This window comes from Cinclus cinclus, chromosome 9 (assembly GCF_963662255.1).
Source record: "Cinclus cinclus chromosome 9, bCinCin1.1, whole genome shotgun sequence".
NCBI lineage: Eukaryota > Metazoa > Chordata > Aves > Passeriformes > Cinclidae > Cinclus > Cinclus cinclus.
The window spans coordinates 24,580,180-24,604,960 of record NC_085054.1 but is presented as its reverse complement, the minus strand read 5'-3'; the positions used below and the strand labels follow the sequence as shown (position 1 = coordinate 24,604,960).

The window sequence follows — 24,781 nt, the reverse complement described above, 5'->3', positions numbered from 1 at the left end:
TAGAGCAAAATTGCACAAATTGTAGAAGCTTTGATTTTCTCTTTCTTTTGGATGGGACCCAATTTTTTCTTGACGAGACAAACTCTACCATTTCACATCTGGTGTCCTGCTGGTGCTTTATTTTGCTGTCGTGATACTGCAGAGAAATAGAGCTCCTAATTTGCAGTTTGAAATCCACAGGTGTTGATAGGAAGCTTTTGTCACTGCAGTGTAGTATGGATTTTTTGCAAATGGTAAGAAAACCCTGAGATGAAGATTGCAGAATCTTTCTTTTCTAAGCAGAGATCTTACAGGTTTTGGAGATGATACTGTTTTCAGTACTGGGAGTAATGACTGTCACTGTCAGTGCCAAATCTCTGGGGAAAGATGTTTCGATTTGGGCTGAGAGAGACTGGGGGGAAAAGAAATTGTACTTAACACTTCTCAATCACTGCTTGTTTGCAACCAAAGTGAGTAAGATGAACCTGCCCCAGCCCTTTTTACACCCATACACCTGACTCCTGACACCAGCACCATCCTAGATAGTTTCAGGGAAGCTGCAGGCAGGGAAGTGCCAGACCCTGTGAATTATGGAAGAGGAGGGAAGGTAAATTGGCTCTCAGGGTGCTCAGCAACCCCTTTAGCCAGGACAGTGCTGGCACTCAGTTGAGCCCTAATGGTCTTTTGTGTGCAGTGCTGACCTCAGCCTCGTGGTTTCCATATTTTTTTTTTTACCTCTCTGTGAAAATAAACAGGATCATTTAAACACAGTGCCATCAGTTCCAAGGTGCTCAAGTGCTGAACAGACGCACACTGGGGATGCTGAGCTCACCCTCAAGCTTTGAGGGATGGCCATGGCCTGGATTTTCTGCTTCCCTCCTTTTCCTAAACTGATTATCAGGCAAACTGTTCCTCAAATTTAATGTTCTCTGAAGAACTTGGTGTTTGTAGAAGGTACTTTGACAGGAATTCTGCTATAAAATCAGGAGAAAAAAGGAAAGATGCAAGAAGTTTTATCTGGGAGGTGAATCTGACTGACCATTCTGAATTCCTGCAGATACATATTTTATCTTGTCTGTGGATATACATTATTTTCCAAAGTAGAACGTCTCATGAAAATTTTGCCAACTGTAATTATTGCATTCATTTAATTGCAAAAAAAAAAGACCTAAAAAAAAAAAAAAAAACCCAAAAAAACAAACCCTTGCAAATTTCCAGTGGAGAACCCTTCCTGTGTTGCTGCTGGGTTTAGACATGTTTTAGAAGGTTGTTCCAGTTCTGGTTTATGTGATTTTTCACTCCTATTTCTGTTTCTAACACCATTCTCCCTCATAATAAATAAAGGAAAGGTCATGCCACAGCTCTGTTGGCACCAGGAATGTTTTGCAGGGCACTTGTCAGAGGTCACTGCTCTGTCCATGCTCTGACCTCTGTTGGTGAAGTTGTCTGTGTTGCATACTTGCACACTGTACAGTTTAAAGGAAAAAAAAAAAAAAAAAGAAAAAAAAAAAGAAAAACAATCATACACAGAATTAGTTTTAAGTCTTCTCTAATTGTATTTTTAATCATAAGAACGCTGACATTTACCTTTCATTGTGTCATTTTATTTCTCATTTTGTGCTTCAAGTGAGTGTTCCCCAAACTCAGTGCTGCTTCAAAATGCTTAATCAAATGAAAATTCTTATTTTCCATCGCTGGATTTATAGCTACAGTCATGATAGATTAAAGAAAAATAAATTTAAACAGTTTTGTGACAGCAATGAAGAAATATTTCAAGTCATTATATGCATTTTAAAATTCATTGTGTGCTTAAAATATAGTGCATTTATCGATGTGCAACATGAGCTCTTTTCAAGAATATGTAATTACTCTTTATTGAATGCCAAACTCTAAGATCTCAAAAGCAAGCTGGATGAATCAAACATTTTATTTCCCACTTGGGAACATCTGAGACTGCTCAACCTTCGTGGCTTCCAGTCAAGGGGCAGTGCTCTGAAACAGGGAGGTGAAGATAAAGATCTAGTTAAGGAACAAGGTAGCAGTGTGAAGAAGAGATGGATGAAGAGACTGGAAGAAAAGGTGGGAATTTAGGGGACAAAAAAAGAAGGTAGAAAGGGGATTATTTTACCCTGATAACAGATATAAAGAAAAAATATAAAAAAACTTCAAAATAAAAAAAAAAAAAAAAAGCCTTGTGCAAGTGAAACAATCTCAGTCTTCAGCTTTATCGTACCAGTGTTCAGAGCTCTTGGGAAACTGTGGTACATCTGTTATTAATATTTAAATTGGAATATTAGTATTTTGACTGGAGTGTTTACTGTAACCAGTGATGTGGCAGTAGTTTTATGGGAGAGCACACAGAGAGCCAGTGTGTTTTTCTCTCGTAGCAAGTGCTCGTTCTTGAAAATTGAACTTTGCTTCCTGCATGCAAAGACCAACAGGATCTCACCAAAAATTTAAACAAGGATTTATGAGCACAGGACTGCTGAATTGCAAAATCAAAGTCCCTTGGAGAGAATCCTTTGTTCAGAAATATGTCTGGGGAAAGTGAAACCAAAAATCTACATCAGTGTTTTGCTAAAATCAAGCAGCTTGCCTTAATTACAGCAGCTGCCACTGTGGCTCTGTGGTATTGCCTGAAGCAGAGCCCTAAAACCTTGACCAGAAATGTAGAGGAGGTTTTCATCAAACCCTACCAAAACTCAGCTTTTATCAAGTTTTCTAGACAGAGCACTTGGTGTTTCTAAATTCTTGGGATGTGTCACAGGGACAGAGTCCTCCTCATCTTCTGCAGTACATCAGCTTAATACTGCATGAGCCAAATGAGGTTATTTTGAGGTTTATACTCAATAGAGTTATAAATTATTTTGTGTCAATGCAGGGCTTGGGAGATGAAAGCAAATATTTGCTGTAGCTGGCAAACCAGGTAATGCCAATACATCTCTGTCTCCCATGGTGTGTTTAAGCTGCAGGCACGCTGCCTGCTCTGTGTTTAGTCAAGACCCAGCTATAAACAGATGGGGAAGGCACAGGTGTAAGCACTAAAAAAACACTGTTTTTTCTTCCTGTTTTTATACTTGTCAGTTTTGTGAGCTCACTGCTCTACATTTCAACCTCCCCACCTCTGAAAATACCGTCCTGATGCAGATTGCTTTAAGAAGGATGACAATTAATGAATATTTGTTACGAATGACTGATTAGCGATGGGATTTCTATTAGGAAAACCTGCAAAGAGGCTTAATAATATCATCCTTTTCAGTCCTTTTACCCTGTGAATTTCCTAGCTTTCTTGGATCACTGACTTTGTTACGTGACATCAGAGGATGCATTTGAAAAACAGCTGCTAATAAAGCACATCGGTATTCTGCTCTTACGGCTTCCATTTCTGTGCTTCAAACAGAATGTGTTCCCATTCAAACTGAAACAAAGATTAATGAACATCTCATGATGTCCAGTGATCTGTTATGAGAATGGAAGAGCTTTATGTCCAATTATTTATTTCTATAAATAGCTAGTGTTTTCACAAATATATGATGGCAGTGTGCAATTTTAAATGTTCTGAGCATTGATTTGAAGCAGCTTATCTGTTTCTAGATATGAGGATAGCTGGATATCCTTAAGAGATTAGGAAAACACAAAACAAACACTACAGTTACTGCCCTTCTGAGCTACTTCCTTCAGCTTAGGCTGCTCCTTAGTATGAGGAGTAAGGAATAACATGATATCTGGGATATCTAGCATAACAATTGGTTGGGCTTGTTTGTTTGTTTGAAAGGAAAGTTAATTCATTTTTATCTCTTAGTATTTCAGAAGTTGAGGTTATAGGGAGAACTTTTTCTTACCTGCAAAAGATTTCCTGTTTTATTTTGAGGTGAACCTGGGAACTTTCACAGTTACCATGAAAAAAGAAACATCTTAGGAAAACCACAACCACAGGAGATCCATCATGTAATTTCTGGTACTTCCAAATTCAAGTATCTCCACTCCTCCGACACAGCAGACAAATGTTAGCCACCAAATATTATAATTTCAAAGTTTTTTTTGTTTTTTTTTTAATGTTTAAATAAATCATTTTCATTAGAGAAGAGATGAGGGACTTTTTGTCTCTCTCATACCTGGTTTTGTTGAATTTGTTCTCTCTTCTGTTTTAAATAATAATAGAAAAGTTTCAGAAGGAAATGTTGGGCCAGGTCCTCTGATGTAGGAGTAGGTGCATGGAGATTTGAAGAACGCATCAAGTCAGCAGCAGCCCTTGGGGTATCTGGTACACTCTGCTGCCCTCTTACCACAGAACTTCATGTCATGCTGAAACCACTGCTTGATAAAATATTACACCAAAATTCCTAATGTAGGGTAATTAACCAATAAACCAAAGAAATGTCCCGCTCTCTCCAATAAATATTTCTTTTTAGTTGGATTTTTCTTCACCTTTGGAACTATCCTTAGATTTTCAGCTGTTATTTAGACACTGAGGAGAGTGTTGCCTTTTCCTAGACAATAGCACGTTGCTCAGATGGTAATTTATTTCCTGTTTACAGCTGTCTGATGGTTGCAGATTAGATATCCCAGCCTGGGCTTTGAGTGGCAGAGTTTTGGGAGCATGTGTTGAACATACCCTGACTTACTTAATTGAGTTCAGCTCATAGCACAGCCTCAATTACTAGTTTAATTAAGAAGAAGAAAATAAAAAAAAAAGAAGAAAAAAGGAACCAAATAATAGCAGAAAGGATGGAGTTTTGCATTATAATTGATTAGTGCTTCTGTGTTCAGAGTGCTTGGGGTTCATCACTTGTGTGGTGAGACCTTGTCTGACTTAACAGGGGTGAGGACTGGATCTCAGTGACTTGGGAAGCAATCAGGATTTCCAAAAAGAGCTGAATCCCAGGGGTTTATCCTTTTTATTGCTGTAGGTTTCACAGGGATTTGGGCACCATCTGATCTGTTGTGCTGATTGTCACTGCTGCTGTCTGCCCATTATGCTTTGACAAGTAAGCACCTCCCTTGCCAGGTGCCATCAAGAATCAGGTTGAATCAAGCAATTACTGCTTGCTGAACACAGGAACAGCTTTTAAGGAATATAAAATAGTATCCTTAGTGCTTTTCAGTCTTCCCACTTTTGGAATAAAATGTGAAAAGACCAGGAGCAGATCTTTTAATAAGTTAAGAAAGGAAATGACTGCTCTGCAGCAGGTGGTGACTGTGTGTCCCAACCCAAGCTATCTCCTGCCTCTTCACAGAGAGCAGTCGGGAATGTGAGTGATGGTAAAGTGCTGGAGGTTGTAGGATTATTCACTGGGGATGTGTCAGAGGAGGACAATTATGTTGAAATAAAGCGAGTGGAAGAAAGGCCCAAGTTAATCTGTGCTTCCTTCACCTCAGGCTGATTAGAGTAAATTAACTTCTATTGCAGGTAATATGCAAAGTAGGTATTAATTATATTCCTGGCATCAGACAAAAAATAATGTAAAAAATATGTTTTGGTAGTGATGGTTGTAGGTTATTGCTTTTATCCTGTAAAGCAGGCAGACAGGCAGTGCCCTGCTCTCCAAATCCCACCAGGCTGTTTGCTGATCCACTCTGTGCTCATGTCAGTGTGCATCAGTTTTGTCTTAAAATAGAGAAGTTAAGCCTTCCTGACAGGTAGGCACACTATGATCTGCTTTAAGGCTGTCTGCAGCAAAGGGAATCTTCTCCTCAGACTGTATCAGCTGTTTTAATAAAAGCATCTCCATCAATACCTCTTGGGCTGCGTGTGCAGCTGCCTTCCTTGTGTAACTTCACCTCCATTCCTGCTGCCACTCAGTACATGAGATATCAGGTACTCAGCATTTCTATTGGGGTTTATATTTTTAATTCTTCTCCTAAAATGAGATAATTGGTTAATTAATAAAACTAATAAGTTTAGCAGCTCTAAAATGCAACTGTACTCGTCTCTGTGTGCCTGGTGACTTGGAGACTTGGGGAGCAGTGCTACCTTGAGCAGGGAAAAAGTGATTTAATGACCACTGACATGGCCACAAGCCTGTGAGACTGAGTGGTGTGAATCATAAACATGTTAGAATTCCATTTTTCATGTAATATTAATGACATCAGCCATTAATTCTTTGAGTTCTGAAATTGTTTTAGAATTGATAATAAGATTGGTGATGGAGTGTGGATGGCTCAGCTCTTAGTTCATGCTGGCTTAACCTAACTGCTTTGCACATTAATATAATCCTATACTTGGGCAGAAAAGTATTTTTATTTTATTTTTCCTGCAATCTTTCTTTCATTTTTTTTCCATTTTAGTAATTTTCAGAAATTGTCTTCCTATCTAATTCTGTCTGGGTAGGTTGGTATTTGAGTCATTACTAGAGATGGTGTATGCTGCCATCACTGGGGTGTACAAATCCCCCCCTTTTTCTCCTCATTCTGCTTGGAGCAGGGGCTGCTAATACATGTCTCCATTTCTGCTGTTTCACGAGAGTAATCAGGAAGTAGATTTGTTTGCTGGCTTCAAAATTGCTTGTGAAATTCCTTCCCTGAATGAGAAAATCCAGGAATGGGTTTACTGTGCATTGCAGAGGAAAATGTGGGGTGAGGGGGTACCGTGTGTCCCATCCATCAGAAACATGGACAGCCCAGAGTGGAGCAGGGCAGGAGGGGGAGTGCTAAAGTGCCCTTTATCTTTCCTGTTGTGTTAATCATTTATGATTTGTGACTTTCTGGAATTCTTTCCATGCTGAACATGCTGTCACTCCATGCTTTTATCCTCGGAGAGCAAGGAGGAGTCACAATCTCACAGCAGAAAAAGTCTGATTGATATGGATGGATGGATGGATGGATGGATGGATGGATGGATAGATAGATAGATAGATAGATAGATAGATAGATAGATAGATAGATAGATTGATATGGATAGATAGATAGATAGATAGATAGATAGATAGATAGATAGATAGATAGATTGATATGGATAGATAGATAGATAGATAGATAGATAGATAGATAGATAGATAGATAGATTGATATGGATAGATAGATAGATAGATAGATAGATAGATAGATAGATAGATAGATTGATATGGATAGATAGATAGATAGATAGATAGATAGATAGATAGATAGATAGATAGATAGATTGATATGGATAGATAGATAGATAGATAGATAGATAGATAGATAGATAGATAGATAGACAGACAGATTGATAACCCAGTAATCCCCTGAAATAATATTTATTTTGTTACTGAATATCTTGCTGATTTTTTCCCATGGTTTTGTAGGTTCTCTGGGGGGAGACAGGGAATTAATTTTATTTCTATATTCGTTTATTTGATTTCAGCTAATCCCTTCATCATTTCTGTAAACAAAGCATAATTTTGTGCTACCACATTTTGCCAACTGCTTTAAAAATTTGTATAAATGGTGTGTTTGGAGCAGAAGGGGATGCTGTGCCTCTGGATCAGCTGACAGCCTCTTTAATCCCACAATTCCCACGTTGCTTCTTGCAGCCTCCTTTTTAATTCATTACTTATGTTCACAACTCTGTAACAAGCACAGTGAGTGTATTACAGATATGGCTTTTCTATAAAGTACTTTGTCATGCCAGCATAGGTTTTCACTGTTCTTGAAATGACACAAACTTCATGTGGAAAACAGTGCCAGATAAATCAGTAAATAAGGGTTATTCAAATGATCCACTCAATGAAAAGGGAAAATTCAAACCAATGACAGAAATAAATAAATATATTCATATTTATCACTTTGAACATCAAAATACAAAACCTCCAGCAATTTACTGTTACACTGCAGTCAATATCTACATATCATTACATACCACCACATACTGAAAAAATTTCATCTTTGTATTCTTCTTAGCACTCAGTAAATCTTTTAGGAAGATCTATATTTGCTAACTAGAGCCTAAAGCAGGAACTCTTTTTGACAATTATTTGTGTAACTTCTTGGCCAGAGTAGAAATTTATTAAGTAATGTGGCAGATCATCAATGGGCTCTCAGTAGGGGAACATTTGAAAGTCAAAATGGAAATACTTCTGTTGTTTATATATTTGTGTTACAAATCAGCACTCATTGGCCTTAAATCCTGAATATATGCACGGTTTTCTAGCAGCTTCATATTAGTTCTAGTAATTAGGCCCTAATTACGAGTGGTATTATAAATAATTCTGCCTTCCCACTAGGCCTTGCTGCTGTAAATTAAAGGTTAACAGATCAAGAATAGAGAAACAACAGCAAAGGCACAAGATCCTTCTCCATGGTGGAATAAAACCAGTTTTGTTGACACTTGGCTGAAATTGAGTTCTGTTTTGTAGTGCCTTAAGAAAAAAATATCATGAAGATTTTGAGTCTGTGATCTCAGAAGAGATAAAATAATGCAAATGCAATACTTTCAACCCAATTTCAAATATTACAGACCTGTATAAATCCTGCTTTGCTTTTTCTTTCTACTAACTTGATCATTTGTTGATCTATGATCTTTGTTTTAGACAAGACTTTGGTTCCGGATTTGGGTTTTTTTATAAATTTATTTTGCAGGTAAAATTTTGGGGAGAAAAAGATTCATTTACTCAGTGGTTAATGAGAAAGCAAAACTGCCTTTTTTTTTTTTTTTGCTTACTTTTGACTTTCTCTGAAATACCAGCATGAGACATGGAATCAGGTAATTCACTTGTTGCTGACAGTAAATAGTGCTCCATTTAGGAACTTGTGGTGGGAAGATTTGTAGCTCTGAGTCCTGCACAGAGTTGTGCCATCACTGAGCCTGGTGTGGGCCAGCAGCATCCAGACCCACCTCTGCAGCAGAAAATATCTGATCACAAGCTCAAGGTGTAAGTTCTAATATTCACTTCAGAACTTATTACTTTACAAACAAAAAAACCCACAAATGTTAAAAACAGAGATTCCTAAACAGGAACATCAAAGTGTTGGATGAGAACCTTATTTTTATTTCATTTTATGCAGGTACAGTTTGGGTAGATACTTCTTTTCTTTTTTTTTCCCCTTGGTGAGCCCTGAGTATTTCTCATTGCTGTTCACCACTAGAATAATCAAATGAATTGGAATAATTCCCCAACCTGCAAAGTTTACTGTGTCATCCCATAGGAAAGCCAGGATACCAATCAGTTCTGTCCATTCCTGCCAAGCACAGGCTGTTTTCTGTTCTTCACTGTGATAAATAGCCTTTGGCACAATTTAAACCAGTTTAAGGATTTATTGTGTTAGAAGTGTTTGCTTGTGGAGATCAAATATTAATATGTTTTTCTCCTCTTTGGCATAAGGTATGATCATGAACGTGCATAAACTGGATTTGAAGTAATTTATTATACAAATTAGAATTTACATATATATTTGAAATATGAATTGAAGTATATTTTTGGTCAGAATATTTTTTTAAAGGCTCAACCATTTCTTCATCAAAGATCATCTTCAGCTTTGATGTCATTGATTATAATTAATGACTTGCATCTAACCCAGCAGCTTTGAGAGTAGGGGCACTGGGGGATGTACCAGCATAGTTTCTTCCCACAGCATTCCCAGTGTGATATTTCCAAAATGAAAAAAACACAACAAACACAATTAAAAAAAATAAATAAAACAAACATAAAAAACCAAAATCCAAACAAACAAAACATCAGAACAAAACCAACTACAAAAAAATCAACCGACCAAACAAACAAACAAAAAAACCACCTCAGATGAGAAAAGAAAGAAAGAGAGAAAGAAAGAGAGAAAGAAAGAGAGAAAGAGAGAGAGAAAGAGAGAGAGAAAGAGAGAGAGAAGGAGAGAAAGAGAAAAAGAAAGAGAGAAAGAGAGAGAGAGAAAGAAGGAAGGAAGGAAGGAAAGAAAGAAAGAAGGAAAGAAAGAAAGAAAGAAAGAAAGAAAGAAAGAAAGAAAGAAAGAAAGAAAGAAAGAAAGAAAGAAAGAAAAGAAAGAAAAAAAGAAAGAAAGAAAGAAAAACTCAGCATCCAGCAGCAGCTCCCCCAGCAAACCTGCCAGCTTCCAGCAGTGTGCAGTGCTGGGATTTTCAGAGTTTGAAGCATCATTGCATATAATAGCCACTGATGCATCCTTCCTTGAATTTGCTGGAAAGAAGGAAAAAAAAAAAAAAAAAAATAAATAATTAATTAATTAATCCCCATCCCTTCTGTTGTCTGCTAACTCATCATAACTTAAAATCATGTTTTCAGGGTCTGAAGCCTTTGGGATCTAAAGTCTCAACATAATCCTGGCCTTTCTGCAGATCTGTCTGGGAAAGAGCCCTGAGATTCCTTAAGCTTGCAAACTGTGGATTTTTGATTAATTTAATGTAATCCTACATAATGATGATTATTGTAGCATTTTCTGCATAAGATGGATGAGACAGGTTCTCAAATGCCAGCTATTACTGACATTTAATCTGGTATAGGTCATCAAATACCAAGGTGGAAGAACTGTTTTAATTTATTTTTTCTCAATAATAATACATTTAAAAGAAATTAATATTGCAAAAATGTTTCCTTTTTCATTGCTTGTCACTGAGTGGAAAAAGTTGGATGACAGAAATCACATAGTTGAAGACAAAGCATCCTGTATTGTGATTGATGCTGCTGGTGTGGAAAACATGATTTTAGGTCCCTGACAAAGTGAGTGGGCCCATTTTCCACATTTCACAGTGCCAAATGCTCCATCCAACCATCATTTCTCAGACTGGGTTGGAAAGGCCATGTCTCAAATTCTGGGAAGGAAAAGGCCCTGAAGAAGTGAGGCTGTGTTTGGGAAATGATGACCTCCTGTGTCTAGACAGTGATTTTTAAACAAGGACTTGCTGCTGGTCCTGATTTGCTCTGAGCCTGAGCTTAGCTCTAGGACAAAAGTTAAACCTTCCAAACTCCACACTGCTTTAGCCTGAAGCTCCTCAGGCTGCAAGTCAAACACAATTTCAGGGATCCTCTTTTTTTCTACCTTTATTCCCCCACAATCACTGAACAATTAATGAAAACTTTCCCTTTTCCTCCCAAAAGAAAATCCTATTTTAAAAAGCAATTTTTAATATTGTCGCTTTTCAGCTAAGGGAAAAGGTTATTTATTAAGTGGGAGAAGCAATAGAGTCTGACTGCACAAAATAATATCTTGTGAAAATTAAATACCTTCAGGAAAAGTGCTACATTTATTTCTTCTGTGAAAGAGCTTGGGTACAATGGTAAAGAAATCTTTGAAAATAAGTGTATGAATATGTGCATTCTGCTCTGTACATAAGCGAGTGCATGTAAAGAGCATAAAAGGTCACGTGGCACCATTTTGATGCTCCAGAAATCATTCAAAGTAGAATAATTAAAAATTGCACATTTAAATACTTATCTCGAGTTGAGTTTGAAGGATTACAAATATATCAGGCCCTGAGTTGCCCATGAAAAAAGATAATTTTTCATTTTCTGTGGCAAAATTATTTCCCTGCATCTTGTGCATCTGGTAAAGCAGTGGAAATGAAACATCTTACCCTCAAAAATAAAAGTACTTAGAATAATCCAAGAACTATTCATCATCATGTTCCAGATTTCAGTATCTCTAACATCAGTGTGTGCACGGGTTGAATGTAAACACATATTTAATAACTATATAAAATGTGCTAAATATTTTCTTTAGTGAAGGTTTTCATCTACTTTGTAAAAATATGACAGAGAATTAATGGTATTATTTGGATGTTGCATTAAAAGTCTACTTAAATGTTGATATAAAGCCATGAAACATCAACTTTGTTTATAAAATATCTTTTTCAGTGGATCAGCACATCGATTTGGCACAGCTGGTTTGTGATAAAATGGGAATAATCAATGTTTCTTCATTTCTGTTCTAATTGACAAGCTTGTAGTAACACATGGGGAAATACACTTAGTCTGAAAGGACTCTAATTCAAATTTCTGCATCTGAATCCTTACATTTTCAGATAAAGGGCAGTAATCTGACAAATAAATACTGATATTCAGGGCCCTTAATGAATCCAGGAGTACATCTGCAATATGTCTTTCATTTCAAAATGACAGTTATTAAAGCTTTGCATGTAGTTATGGGGAAAAAAATGTGGCTGAAAAGGTAAGATTTGATTTGTTTGCTAAAATTTTATATTGGGAATAAATTCTGAAAATTCAGAGAACATGTTTTTTTATTCATAAAATTACTTTGTGCACAAAATTACTCAAGGTAATTAAATTATTTTAATGAAAAGACACGGAATTGTATTCTGTAAACAGAAAGCAGGTTTAAGCAAGTATAAATTTGATATATACTAAGGGATGCACTTTTTCAAGAGTGCATCCCATACCTGTAGTCTTTATATGGAAAAAAAAAAACAAAACAAAACAAAAAAACCCTGGACAACTGTTGTGATGAGAGTGTAAGACAAAATTTCTCTGCAGTTTTATCCACAAGCAAAACCTGTGAACTGAACTTCCATTTCTATGTATGTTTGATTTATTGCTGTTATATTCCAGACGTGGGGTTTTTTTTAGCATGTACAGCCACAATTACTCATGATTGGAGTGGGAAATAGAATATGGAAAGATTACTATGGGTTTATTACATATTTACTCTGCATAGGAAGAAGTGGAGCTTATGTGAGAAAATTGCAGCTGTGACAAAGCATCATTAGACACAAACTCAGCTGTACATCTCTCTATCCTGCATCATTCCTGCAGGACCCAGAGATGGTAGATGAGTACACAGGAGAGGCATCTGCACTCTCACCCTACAGAAAAAAGCATATTTGGGTGGAAAAAGGAGGTGGCAAACACTTCTAAAGACTATTAGGAACTCTAAATATGTATATCTGATTGACATCCCTAAGAAAAATAAAGTGAAGGCTTTTATACCCTCTGCAGTGGAAGGGATCACACTTGAAGAATAGCATGCAGGGTTGCTAAAACAATTGTGGAGCAGAGGCATAACAATATAATAAACAACCATCCTGAATTATCAAATCTCATTCACTTAATAACATAAAATTCATACTTCTGTGGCTGTAAGGAAATGGGGGCTGGGGAAGGACCTGTTGATGGCATTTTAGCTTTCTAACAGGCATATTTTTATAGATGGACAATGGATAGTTTAAATAGAAACAAACAATTAAAGTATGACAACTTGTATTTTCTTTAGCAGTGAACCAGATTGGCTCTGTTTTCAATCCATCCCCAAATTCTCAGCTACTTTCCCCATTTGCTGTTCAGGCCGCCACCCCCATTGCTGCAAGTAAGAAAACTTTTGTTTGAATTGGCAATTTCCCTGTAAAGAGAAGTGTATTTCATTACAAATGTCCCCCCTAAGGGTTGAGTTTTGCTGATTTTTGCCTGTTGTTGTGCAGCAAGCAGTGAGTGGAGCTGAGCTCTGCTTGGTGGGAATGAGTTGTCTGACTGGGTTTTGCTTTTATCTGCAGCTCGACCCTGTGCTGTTTCCTGCATGGCACTAAATCTGCAGCTCTCTAGGAGAAGAAACCATTATTATTTTACTCACAGGCACTCATTGCTACACTTCCAAAATGCTAGGAACGTTTGGAACATATGTCCTCCTTTATGCTGCAGAAATCACAGAGGAACTTTAATAGAATTTCACTCCCATGCAGCACGAAAACATCCGCTTGGTATTTCCTTCCAATATCAGTTACAAAAGAATAAGGCACATTGCTGGAGACACGAAGTTTCTAACCCCCTAAAGTAGTTTGGGAAATTATCCTACAGGTGATGGGAGCTGCCTTGCGCTGGGAAGAAGCAGAGGAAGAGTGAACCCAAATACCTAAATCCAGTGGTATTTCAGTTCCTCCCCTGGGGAAAAATCTCCCTTTGTCCCGAACCTGAGAATTGCTTTCCGTGTATGTGTGCGTGTTCTAGCAAAGAGTGCTCTTCAAATTCCTAAAATCTGTCTGGGACACTGAGGGCCATGAATCATTTATTACCAAAAATGGGCCAAATCTGAGGGTGGCCAATTTCTTTTACTTTGGATGAGGTTGAAAAATGAAAACCAACCTCAACATTATCAGAGGTAAAAATACTCCTGAACCATGCTATAAATATTATTATTAATTAAATGCAATATAAACAAATCAAATCACGTTCATTTTTTTTGAATGTGCCCCTCTGTCCCCTTCTGAGAATCCAGTCAGTTGATCTCCTCCTACCACAGGCTGTAAGAGAACCCCATGGATTTTTCTTTTACACAATCCTTTTAATTAGCTGCTTGATCACCTCCTCTGAAGGTTCCTTGTTCACCACAGTCTCCATAATTTTATTTATCCTATTTGTCCTACAGTAAATCTGGCTGGTGCCACTCAATGCCAGTGCTGTTCTCATTGTTTTATACCAATTAAATTGCACAGCATTTCTGTTAATTCTAGTTCAAACTCTTTTCCCACATCAGAATCCTGCTCCTAAATTGGTAAAACGCCTCTAACATTTTGTAACTTGCTTATTTTGCCAAGATCAGCTGAGTATCTTCAGTTGACTTCTGTCTTGAAAATGACCCTCTCAGTGTCATTTCTAAAACTTAAACCCTGTCCTTTCTACTCATAGCTCCAGTTGAGATGTGCTAGGAATTATTTTACTCTGTTCTAGTTACTATTTTACTATTCTATTTTGCTTTATTCTTCAGCAGTAATTCTGCCTAAGAAAACATGCTCTTTTTCAATATATACTTTACTCATTTGCTTCCTACAATATTTCATTGTTGTTTTGTCAAGGAGTTCCAGAGTTGGGTATTTTTTTCCCCCCAAACTCTGATTGTGCTGTGCAGTGTTTGGTGTCTTAGGTGCATTAGAAATTAGCAGTTTTCAGTCATGAAGTGCCCAAATGTAGCTTTACAGGGAAAACAATTCTTTCTCAGATAATTAAATAGGTGGATTATGAATGAGTTGACTGAAAGCTTGGGGGAAAAAAGGAAGTGACAAGAGAGAGAAGGTTGTGGATGAAACCAGTGGTGGTAAGGGGTTTGGCAGCTGAACCAAGGCAGTAACTACCCTACAGATAAATGTCTCTGTAAAGAACAACAGCCCTTTTGAGGCCCTCCTTACATATATTTGAGGCTTGCTGATGAAGGAAACATGAATCTGTGACCACTGGGGTGAGAGCAGGAACTGAGAAGTTCACTGTCACATTTGTCTCATGGCAGCATTCTTTTTCTCTAGAATTAGTTCTATTTGCTAACATTTATTGCTATTTTTAGTCAGTGGGTTAGTCAGGGAGGATATTTTAAAACACTGGAGAGTTGTTGTTGCTCAGATGTGGACAGAATAGCCCCTGTGTGTTTATTCCTAGTTGGAACCAAACTCTGGAAAACCTCTAGCCACAACTTTTTAAGACAAAGTTGTTAGACTGAAGAGGGTGCATGTAATATCTGGGGAGAGGATGAGTTTATATCAGCAGTGTAATAGTGCTGTGAAAATAGCAAATGTCATCCAGGGGTGGCTGAATCTCCAGCTGATGCAGGGAGGTTGCTGGGCATTGTGCAGACCCCCATGAACTCCAGTCTGGAACAGCAAACCCAGTGCTGGCCATGGTTGTTCAATCACTGACCCAAAATGGGAATAGCTGCACAGAAGGGCAACAGAAAGAACCTGTCTTACAAGAGGAGGTAGTCTGCCTTCCCTTGCTTATCTCTAGCTGCTAGACATAGGGAAAGAATTTGATTTCCCTCCAGAAATATCTCTGGAGAGGAGGACAGGTGGAAAAAAGTTGTTTAAGCCAAATAAGCTGCTGCAGAAATCAGTCTTTGTAATTCAGCCTGGAAGATACCACCATTAGTTATTAAATGTAGATGCCTAACTGCTGGGACCACACTGAAACCATTCTGGAAGAGTCAAAACAACTGAATACTTTTATGAGTTTAAATGCCTGCAAAGCACCAGGACTTGAAGAAGATCCCCCTTTTTGTTGTTTAACTACAGGCAGAATTCATAATTTCCACACGTGAAGTCTATAGCTTTCCAAAGATAGCCTGCCTTAATGAAATTTAGTTTATTGCCAACTTTTACTGTTACAGCAGCCTCAATTAGCATCCTCATAGGCAGTGTCAGGAAATGAAGGCTGCAATGAACTCAGCTCTCTCTGTCAGAGCCTGCTCCCCAAGGACAGCCCCGGTGCCCTGAGCCTGGGCTGTGCAGGGACATGCACACTCAGTCTTCCTCCCAAAATTGCTCTGTGAATGGATAAAAGATTTCATTGCCCTCTGCTGAAAATGGAGAGGCAAACCCAGCACTATTTGTGAGCAGGAAAATTAGCCTTGAGCTGTAATGAATACTGTACAGTGCATCCTTTAGAGTTCCCAAGGCAAAGGAAATACAGTGTAATTGTGGGTCGAATTCTTGTGTTAGAAATGCAGTTCTGGCTTAAACCTCACTTTAAAAATCTGCATTAGTCTTTAAATACAGAACTGCATTTCAAGGTTCTACAGTAAAGCGTTTAATTTTCTTAATTTAATTTTCAGAGCACTTTGATTGTGCAGCAGTATTCAGACAACTACTTTCTCGTTCTGTCTTTTACCTCTTCCTTTAATTATAAAGTTTCATGGTTGTCAGTCTCCAGGAGAATAATGATTTTTTAGAGTAAAAAGAGAGTCATTTACACATGAAGTCATGATAACTTGCACAAATTATGGTATTATTAGACAGATATTTAGGAAAAAATAAGTGGCCCCTCTATTCTAGAACGCCCCTTAAATTCTTAAATATTCTTAATTCTTACATATTCCTTACTGGATCTATTTGTTATTTATAAACAAACATTTTATTTCCTGTCTGATCTGAAATGATGATCTCATTGTAAATACCTAATAGCTATTTTTAACTTTCATTTTATTCTGTAGAAATGTTAAATTATTAATAAAACTGAACATTCTTCAGTAGTTAGTCAGAAGTCAAACTTTTGCAATCACCGTGTGTTTGGATGTGTATTTACTTACATGCCTGTGTATTATGTATATGTTTTTATATATGTGAGTGTCTGATGACAGCAAATCCAGTGGTTTCTATGATTCCAAAATGAGCTTTATTTGAATTATTGAATCTTGAGGTACAAAGTTCCATGAAATAACATAAATCAAATCCCCAGAAGTATAGATTGTTGTCTGAAAAGCATGCAACATTTTAACAACTTATTTTAAATATATATAGGTGTTTGCCTTGTTATTTCTGATTATATGAATACATACATAAATAAGTGTATATACTACTATATACACACTTTTTTTACTTTCTGTTTTCGTTCCAAATTACTTCTGCATTTCAAGCATGATTCTGACTTTGCAAGTATTCTGTGCTATGGACATTTTGATGTATATAGAACTGAATGTTAAGTGTATGTTTTTAAATATATTCTAAGAGTACAGCTGGGATGAAGAATGACAATCAAGGACAGGACAGGAATTCAGAATTATTTTGATAAATAGAAAATCCTGTCAGGAATGGAGTTATCCCCCAGGACTGTTATAGGTAAAGTTTATTCTGCCTTATGGCCTGGTGATGGACTACATGACCTTTGAAATTCTCCCCCAGCCCTATTTTATGATTCTGAGATCAATTCATTTCGGGATTTGGCAGATCCTGCACATAGACTATAGATGGTTCTAGTGCCTTTACTTTAAAAAAGTTGTTTGTTTGGTTTTTTTTTAATTTTCAAATTTTTTTCACTTGAAACGCTTTAACTACCTCTAAAATGTGTTCTTATTTATTTCAAGACTAAAAATAAAGAATATGGGTTTCATTCTGCTGTCAAGAAAATAGCCTAAAACTGGATTTTTTATGAGAGGTTACAAGAGTATAAATTACTTCTCTGTCACATAAAGATATCTCAGGTTTTATGTGCTGTTGATCCAAAGTTATTTCCATTAGTGGTAATAACTAGGAGATAATTCACTTCATTTGGATAATGAAATACTGTTTCTCAATGTAGTTTTAGTAGCATTCAGCCAGGAATCAGATTACTCTTTACAGCATGTTAAAGTCATGGCAAGGTGGTCGTCAGCATGCAAGTGCAATTTGTTCTCAGAAATAGGTAATCCTGTTAAAATATTGTCAGGTTAATCAAAATTGATTTGTATGTGCTAAGCCCAGTGAATGCTAATCAAGTATCGGGTTAGGGAGCTTTAGCAGCAATTTTCAGTCTTTGATACTTTCCCATTATTCTTGGATGGAATGACTCACTGGATTTGTGGAAGCATTTTGAAGCCTGAACACCTTTCCAAGGCTGGAGACAAATGTACTTACAGACTAAAGCATCTCCTTCAGAAATAGATGTTAAAACACCTGGCAGGAGATCCCTGTTTGTTAAAGCTTATGTGCAATAAGTGTTCTCCAGACAACCTGAGTACTTTGTGCTTTTGTCACTGTTATTTGTAACTATCCTACCATTTTTTTACAAATAATGGTTAAAAGTGAATTTAAGATTGTAATTTTAGAGTATTATATGGTGTATCTGTTTTTTTTAAGAAAATGCATTTAGAACTTCTGTGCTTTACATTTGAAACATAATTCTGTGTAATTGTTAATTCGTTAGAAGGTATGGTGAATTTTTAAAAATAAGTATGTGCTTATCAATATGGGGTATATAGGAAATTGAAATGACAAAAACCAAAAACTTCCTTTTCCCAGAGCCAGCAGGAGCTTTGCACTCTGCTCACACCCTTAAAAACTTACATCTTATTTTCTTTCAACAGAAAGCTTTTCTTTACAGACTACGGGAATGCTGCCAAGGTGGAGAGATGTGACATGGATGGAATGAACAGGACGTGGATAGTAGACTCGAAAATTGAACAGCCAACTGCTCTGGCATTAGACCTCATCAATAAATATGTGTATTGGCTTGACATATATCTGGAGAGTGTGGAAGTCGTTGACTATCAGGGGAGAAGGAGGCAAACAATAACTAAAGGCAGACAAGTAGGTATTTCTTTGCAAATCAGTAAAAAGTAATATCAATAAATGAATGCACATAATGCTAGCAGCTACAGGAATTTCATTTTTTTTTAACCTTTTTAGTTCAGATATGTTAGAATTTAAAAGATCTAACGATCTTCTGTTTATCTGCAATTTAGCAATTTTGCAACCTATGAATGTTTCCATGCAGTGTCTCATTAACAATGCACCCCGTAAGTCACCATTGTTAAAGACTTCAGGAGGGAAAATCAGGGGTGGAAAGGTGCAGGGAGATAAATCATTCATGACAAGATGTCCTTACCCACTCAGGATGGAGAGACTAACAGGCACAATAATGTGAAATAGTATAGCAAAAGCTGTTCATCCATTCAGACTAATCTGGATGCCTTTAAATCTTATTTTTGTTGATGTCAGTGATGTTTTTCACAGCTGATGCTGATGCTCAGAGCCATAAGTGAGACCATGAGTCTTTGAGCAGGAGTATTTTGGTCCATTAGCCTGGAGAGTGGAAGAGTTCTCTGGCAGTTGTGATACTTAGGTTCATCCAGGGAAAATCAGCAAAGACCTAATTGTTCTGGTCACTGCTTGGACTGCCAGGGTTGGTGTGAGCACCAAGTTTGCCTCTATTTCTGCTTGAGTTTAAGCAGGGTATGTAAAAATGTGCAAGCAGAATAAACATTTTACCTGTCCTTCTGTCATTCATTGCATCCAAGTAATCAGAGTTTACCAAGATGCAACTGGTTAGACTTTGAACTAAGTGGTGGTTTGGCAAACACCTTCCTATTTTTGCCAATCTATCCCCGGTCTTTAACCAGTTCTGAAACAAGAGGTCTTGCAAACTTCTTGTTTTTTGTTTCTTTTTTTTTGTTTGTTTTGTTTTTTGTTTTAGTTTGTTCATTGTTTGTTGGTTTTTTTTGGCATTTTTTTTTTTTTAATAGCGTTTTGGAATAGATACTTAAAAAACTGAAATAATTTTCAGAAGCCATTTAAAAATACCTTTATAGGTTTCTAACTCAGGTGCCCTTGTGTCATAGGAGAGATGCTTGTTCTTCCTCTCTGTGCTGAAATTTAGATGCAAAAGCGGATACTTTATCAAGTTAAGAGGGATTCTTCTCAAGACTAGCTAAAAATAAGATCTCAGTTTTGGGTGAAGGGTATTAAAAAGTTTGGCCACTCACTCTTGTCACAAATGGTGCCGATTGTCTTTCCTCTCAAATGAAGAATTGATAATTTCAGTATGCTTTGTGCTGCATATGCCATGATTTAGAATGACTCTTCCTCCAAATTACTCCTCATTAGTCCAAGGAAACAGCAGACCACAAAATTGTTCCCAAGAATTTTTAGGGATTAAAGTTTATTATATAAGTGCAAACATACAAAACATGTGATTTCCAAACAGAACTGGATTCTGTGATTGACAGCCTGTGTGGCTTTAAAAGGATAAGTAGTAATGTTTTCACTCATGCACAGGATTGCTGGAAAGCTTCTTGACATATAAAAATCCAACAAATTAAAAAATAAATATAAATAATTGGATCATTGTGAAATACATTGCTAGAAGGGCCACATAGCTTTAATAGCTCTAATAAAGAAAATCTCTCATGGGAGTTAAATAATAAAGATTTAAATTGACTGCAAATAGAAATAGGGGAGAAAGGATTGTAACTCAAGGGAGAAATCCACAGTTTGGTACAGATGTGTCTTTATTTTCTAGGCTCCTTTCTTCTCCATCTTACCATACTTGCTTTGAATTTCTACTGGGTCCTATCAAGCACTTCCAGTTATGTCAATTATTATTCCTTTTTCTGGCTGAAGACACAATACAGTGGCAAGACTTGGCCAACTGTGGTATAATTTCCAGAATGACTGAAATACTTGAAGCACAACAGGGGTTTTTTTTGTTTGTTTGTTTGTTTGTTTGTTTGGGTTGGTTTTTGGTGATGTATATCTGGATTTGTGAGTGTATGAGATAAGTCAATACTGTGTTGTAAGCAATTGAATGATTAAAGTAATAAGATATTCAGCCTGTGGATATCTGAACATCTGCCAAAAATTCTCTTTAATTTGTTCAATTTTCAGAATTGCCAGTGAGATATTCTGCATTTTCTAAATCCATAAATCAAGCCTCTAAATTATTGAACACTTTATGTTTGAGCTGTGATTGTCTAATTACCAGCTACTAGGTAATTTTGAATCAATGTGCCCAGAAACATCAGAGATTATCACAGTTTTAGAATTCAATTTTTGATAAACAAGCACTACCAAGTGGCCACCACCATATTCAAAGACACCAACACAAAAGCAGCATAGAAGAGCTGACAGGGGTTTTTTTTAATTGTTATCATTATTTTATATTTTATTTTATTTCATTTCATTTCATTTTATTTTATTTTATTTTATTTTATTTTATTTTATTTTATTTTATTTTATTTTTATGTACTCCAGAAAATATTCAGCAGGTATATCTTGCAGCATTTACCCTGATTTGATAATAAAATAATTTTAAAAAGTAGATCAATTGCACCTATTAACTGTGTTTTAAATTTCTAAGTTTGCTATATGTATTAGTTAATAATGGTTAATTTATTTTTGTTACTATTAGTAAGTGATCATTAGCTAATACTAATGAAGTTGTTGCACTTCAGGAATGTAGATTTTAATTTAAAAACAGAGAAACTGGAGAATTTGTAGAGTAAATTATTTTAGACTGCTAAGTAACTTGAATTTTCTAACTTTCTTGTACAAAGCTTTTCTAATTATAAATTAACAGACTGCAAGAATGTGAACTATACTTTTAGTGTAATTTGTATTTATTATCTACAAATATTTAGAAAACATTTTCTACAGTCTGAATACAATTCACAGCAGTGTTTGATGTTTACAACTCATAGATAAGCTTAAAATATTGAGCTAAAATAATTGTACCATTTGTTTCTTTTCCAGATTAGGCATCTTTGTGGTTTGGCAGCATTTGAAAACTATTTATACACAGTTAATTCAGATAACCTCAGCATTTTACGAATGAACAGGTTCAATGGTACTGATGTTCAGGCTCTTGCTAGGGTGGACAATGCTAAAGAGATCCGTGTGTACCAGAAAAGACCTCAAGCAGCAGGTAAGATCCAACTTCCTCTCTCTAGAAAACACAGATTCAGATAGTAAGTCCTTCTTCAGTTAAAAAGGTCCTACCAGAAAAACGTATCTGAAGATGGAGTGAAAATGTGTCCTTAAGACACAACTTTCTGTTCCTTGATCTGCCCAGTTTTCTGTCTGGTTGTTCCACTTTTCCCACGTCTCCAAGCTCCAACTCAATGCTTTCCAGGCAATTCGTTTTGGAGAACTGCCCAAGAGCCCTGCTCTGCAGGCTGTGACACTCATCTCTCTGAGAACTGAACACCTTCAGAACTGTTGGGTGTCCAGCACTGTCCACATGCTTTGGGTCTCAGAACTCAGAGACTCCTGCTGTCTCTGGGCCTGCTTTCAGACACACCCCACACCTCAGGTGAGCTCCTGCCTTTGGGGCTGCCAAAAAGGCACAGAGGTGTGGGCAGTCACGCGCTGAGCTGCCAGCATGTGTCAGCTTTGCCATCTGTGAAAGAAATCTTCATTTTCATCTCAAGTGAAAAAACTCTTCTTTATCTCAGACTTTTTTGGTAAAACACCAATTTCTGGAGTCTGTAGTCCTGTATGACTGTAATCTGTTCACATCCTTTCTGTGTGTAGAACATCAGTGGGAGTTCTTGGAACTTTATGCAAAGATAGCAAGATCCAAAATGTTTACCACGACGCTTTATGAGAATTTTTTTTTTTTTTGTCATGGCTGATAGCAATAAATCGTTGTCATGACTTCTTAGACAGAAAAGCCAACACATCAATTCTCAATGTCAATGTTTCTAAACAGAATGGCTGCTTCTGAAGAAGTTTCTGAAGTGGGAACAAACTCTAAATTGATGTAGAGTGGGTGAACTAATTTTCACCCTGGAGCTGAGGACATTGATTTGCAGATGTCAATGTCTGAAGGAGGCTGCAAAGACTCTTTCTTTGCTATTATCATCCCTCTTGTACTCCTGAGGGAGTCAGAGAGGTTGAGTAGAGGAGAGACATGAGCACAGTGTAATCTTTTATTACATCCTGTGATTACTGCACTATTCCTTTTGTTTTGAATGGACATGTTTGTTGCTTGTCAAATTTCTCTGTAAAAGCTGTCTCAGCTTGGTGGAGTTTCTGTAATACCTTTAACCTTATCGACCCTAAACCACTTGATTGCTTTCTTTAAAAAAAAAAGAAAAACTGAAAAGCTTGAGGTAAAGTAGGAAGAACAGAGCATGCTTTAGCGAGAATACTCTTCTGTTTTAAGCCAGTTTAGTAAATGTAAGATAGCCCAGTAGATTTTGTTTTCTCAGCATATTGCCTTAAATAGTTAAAAAAAAAAAAAAGTAAAAATTAGGCTGCTTATATAGAACCATGCCTTTGGAAATATGAAATCAAGGGAAAGGAAATCTTTGGCTTCTTCAGCTGGATTTATTTCTCAACTGTACAAATCTGCACCCCATCCCTGGAAGTGTTCAAGGCCATGTTGGATGGAACACCCTGGTCCAGAGGAAGGTGTCCCTGCCAATGGCAGGGGTTTGGAATAAGATGGGCTCTAGGGTGCCTTCCAACCCAAACCATTCTGTGATCCTATAAGTGTGGAAATATTCTACAAGGCTTTAGTTTCAGCACATGAGTCTGCCCAGAAAGGTGCTGTCTAATGGAGTTGAAGGAATACCAGACTGTGTGGTCATGGGATGCACCCTGTCCTCAGAAAACCCCAACCAACCAAAGGAACCAAAGCAACAAATGGAAAAGTGGAGAAGTGTCAGCTCCCCCAGGGAAGTGGTGCCCGGCACATGCTGATCAGGAGCTTATTCCCAAAAGGGTGAATGCACAGAGCCATGGGCATGACTGGATAGCCGTGGGCATTATTGCCTGGCTTGGATATCATCTTTAAAACACACCTTCCTTAGCAGTGATATTCTGGGGAAAGGTTTATTGTGACACAAATCCCCTTTTATTTATTTATTTATTTTTTCTCTGTCTAACCTTGCTCCATGCTGATGCATGTCATTGTCTTGTTTCAATGGCTCTGAGCCCTGCTGTTTTCCCCTCGCCATAGTCAGAAGCCACGCGTGTGAAGCGGATCCACACGGGATGCCCGGGGGATGCTCCCACATCTGCCTGCTCAGCAGCAGCTACAAAGCACGGACCTGTCGCTGCAGGACTGGCTTCATCCTGGGGAGTGATGGCAGGTCATGCAAAAGTATGTTATTGGAATCAGAGAGCTTGCCAGCCAGGAGTAATCCAGGGGATGGTTCTGGGTGTTCTCTAGCAAATCACATGGGCTGCTTCGAGGGAAACTTCGTTCATAACGTGCACCTGGTGCTTTGTCCACATGCTTGTTTCATTCTCTAAAAATTACTTGATTTGGCTTAGTTCACAGGAGTGATAGGTTAACCTGCGATGCTCAAAGAATACTGAAAATTATCACAAGTTTTACATTAATCAGTCTCAGTCTTTATTTCTATGCCATTCTTTTTCACAGTACACAGGCACTGGAATGCTGCTTTATAGTTTGTCACATCCAATTTCCACCCATACAACCAACTTAGAGCACAAACACAGAACATTCATGTGAACAAGTCAAGGTTTTTCTAAGAATACTTTGTGAAAGCAAATGTGATTTGTGCAGCTGTGGTTATACCTAACATTACAGGTACACAATCAGTTGGTCACTTACAGCCAACAGGAGTTTTGGGGAATACCTGGTTTTTTCCTGATTTTTTGGTCAAAACAGTGTTGATTTAGTTCAGATTAAAGGCATCCAGTTAGATACTCTGATGGATGCTGGTAGATGGATTTATGTGACCTCAG

General features: G+C 37.3%; 1 protein-coding gene across 1 annotated transcript in view; it reads left to right on the top strand.

Moving 5' to 3' along the window:
* The window catches only part of LRP1B (LDL receptor related protein 1B), a 290,652-nt gene that overhangs the window by 44,481 nt on the left and 221,390 nt on the right, over positions 1–24,781 (top strand). The window contains exons 5-7 of the mRNA XM_062498644.1: positions 18,652–18,874; positions 21,815–21,986; positions 24,027–24,170. Coding sequence (XP_062354628.1) covers positions 18,652–18,874; positions 21,815–21,986; positions 24,027–24,170 — 539 coding nt within the window. The remainder of the gene's footprint in view (positions 1–18,651; positions 18,875–21,814; positions 21,987–24,026; positions 24,171–24,781) is intronic.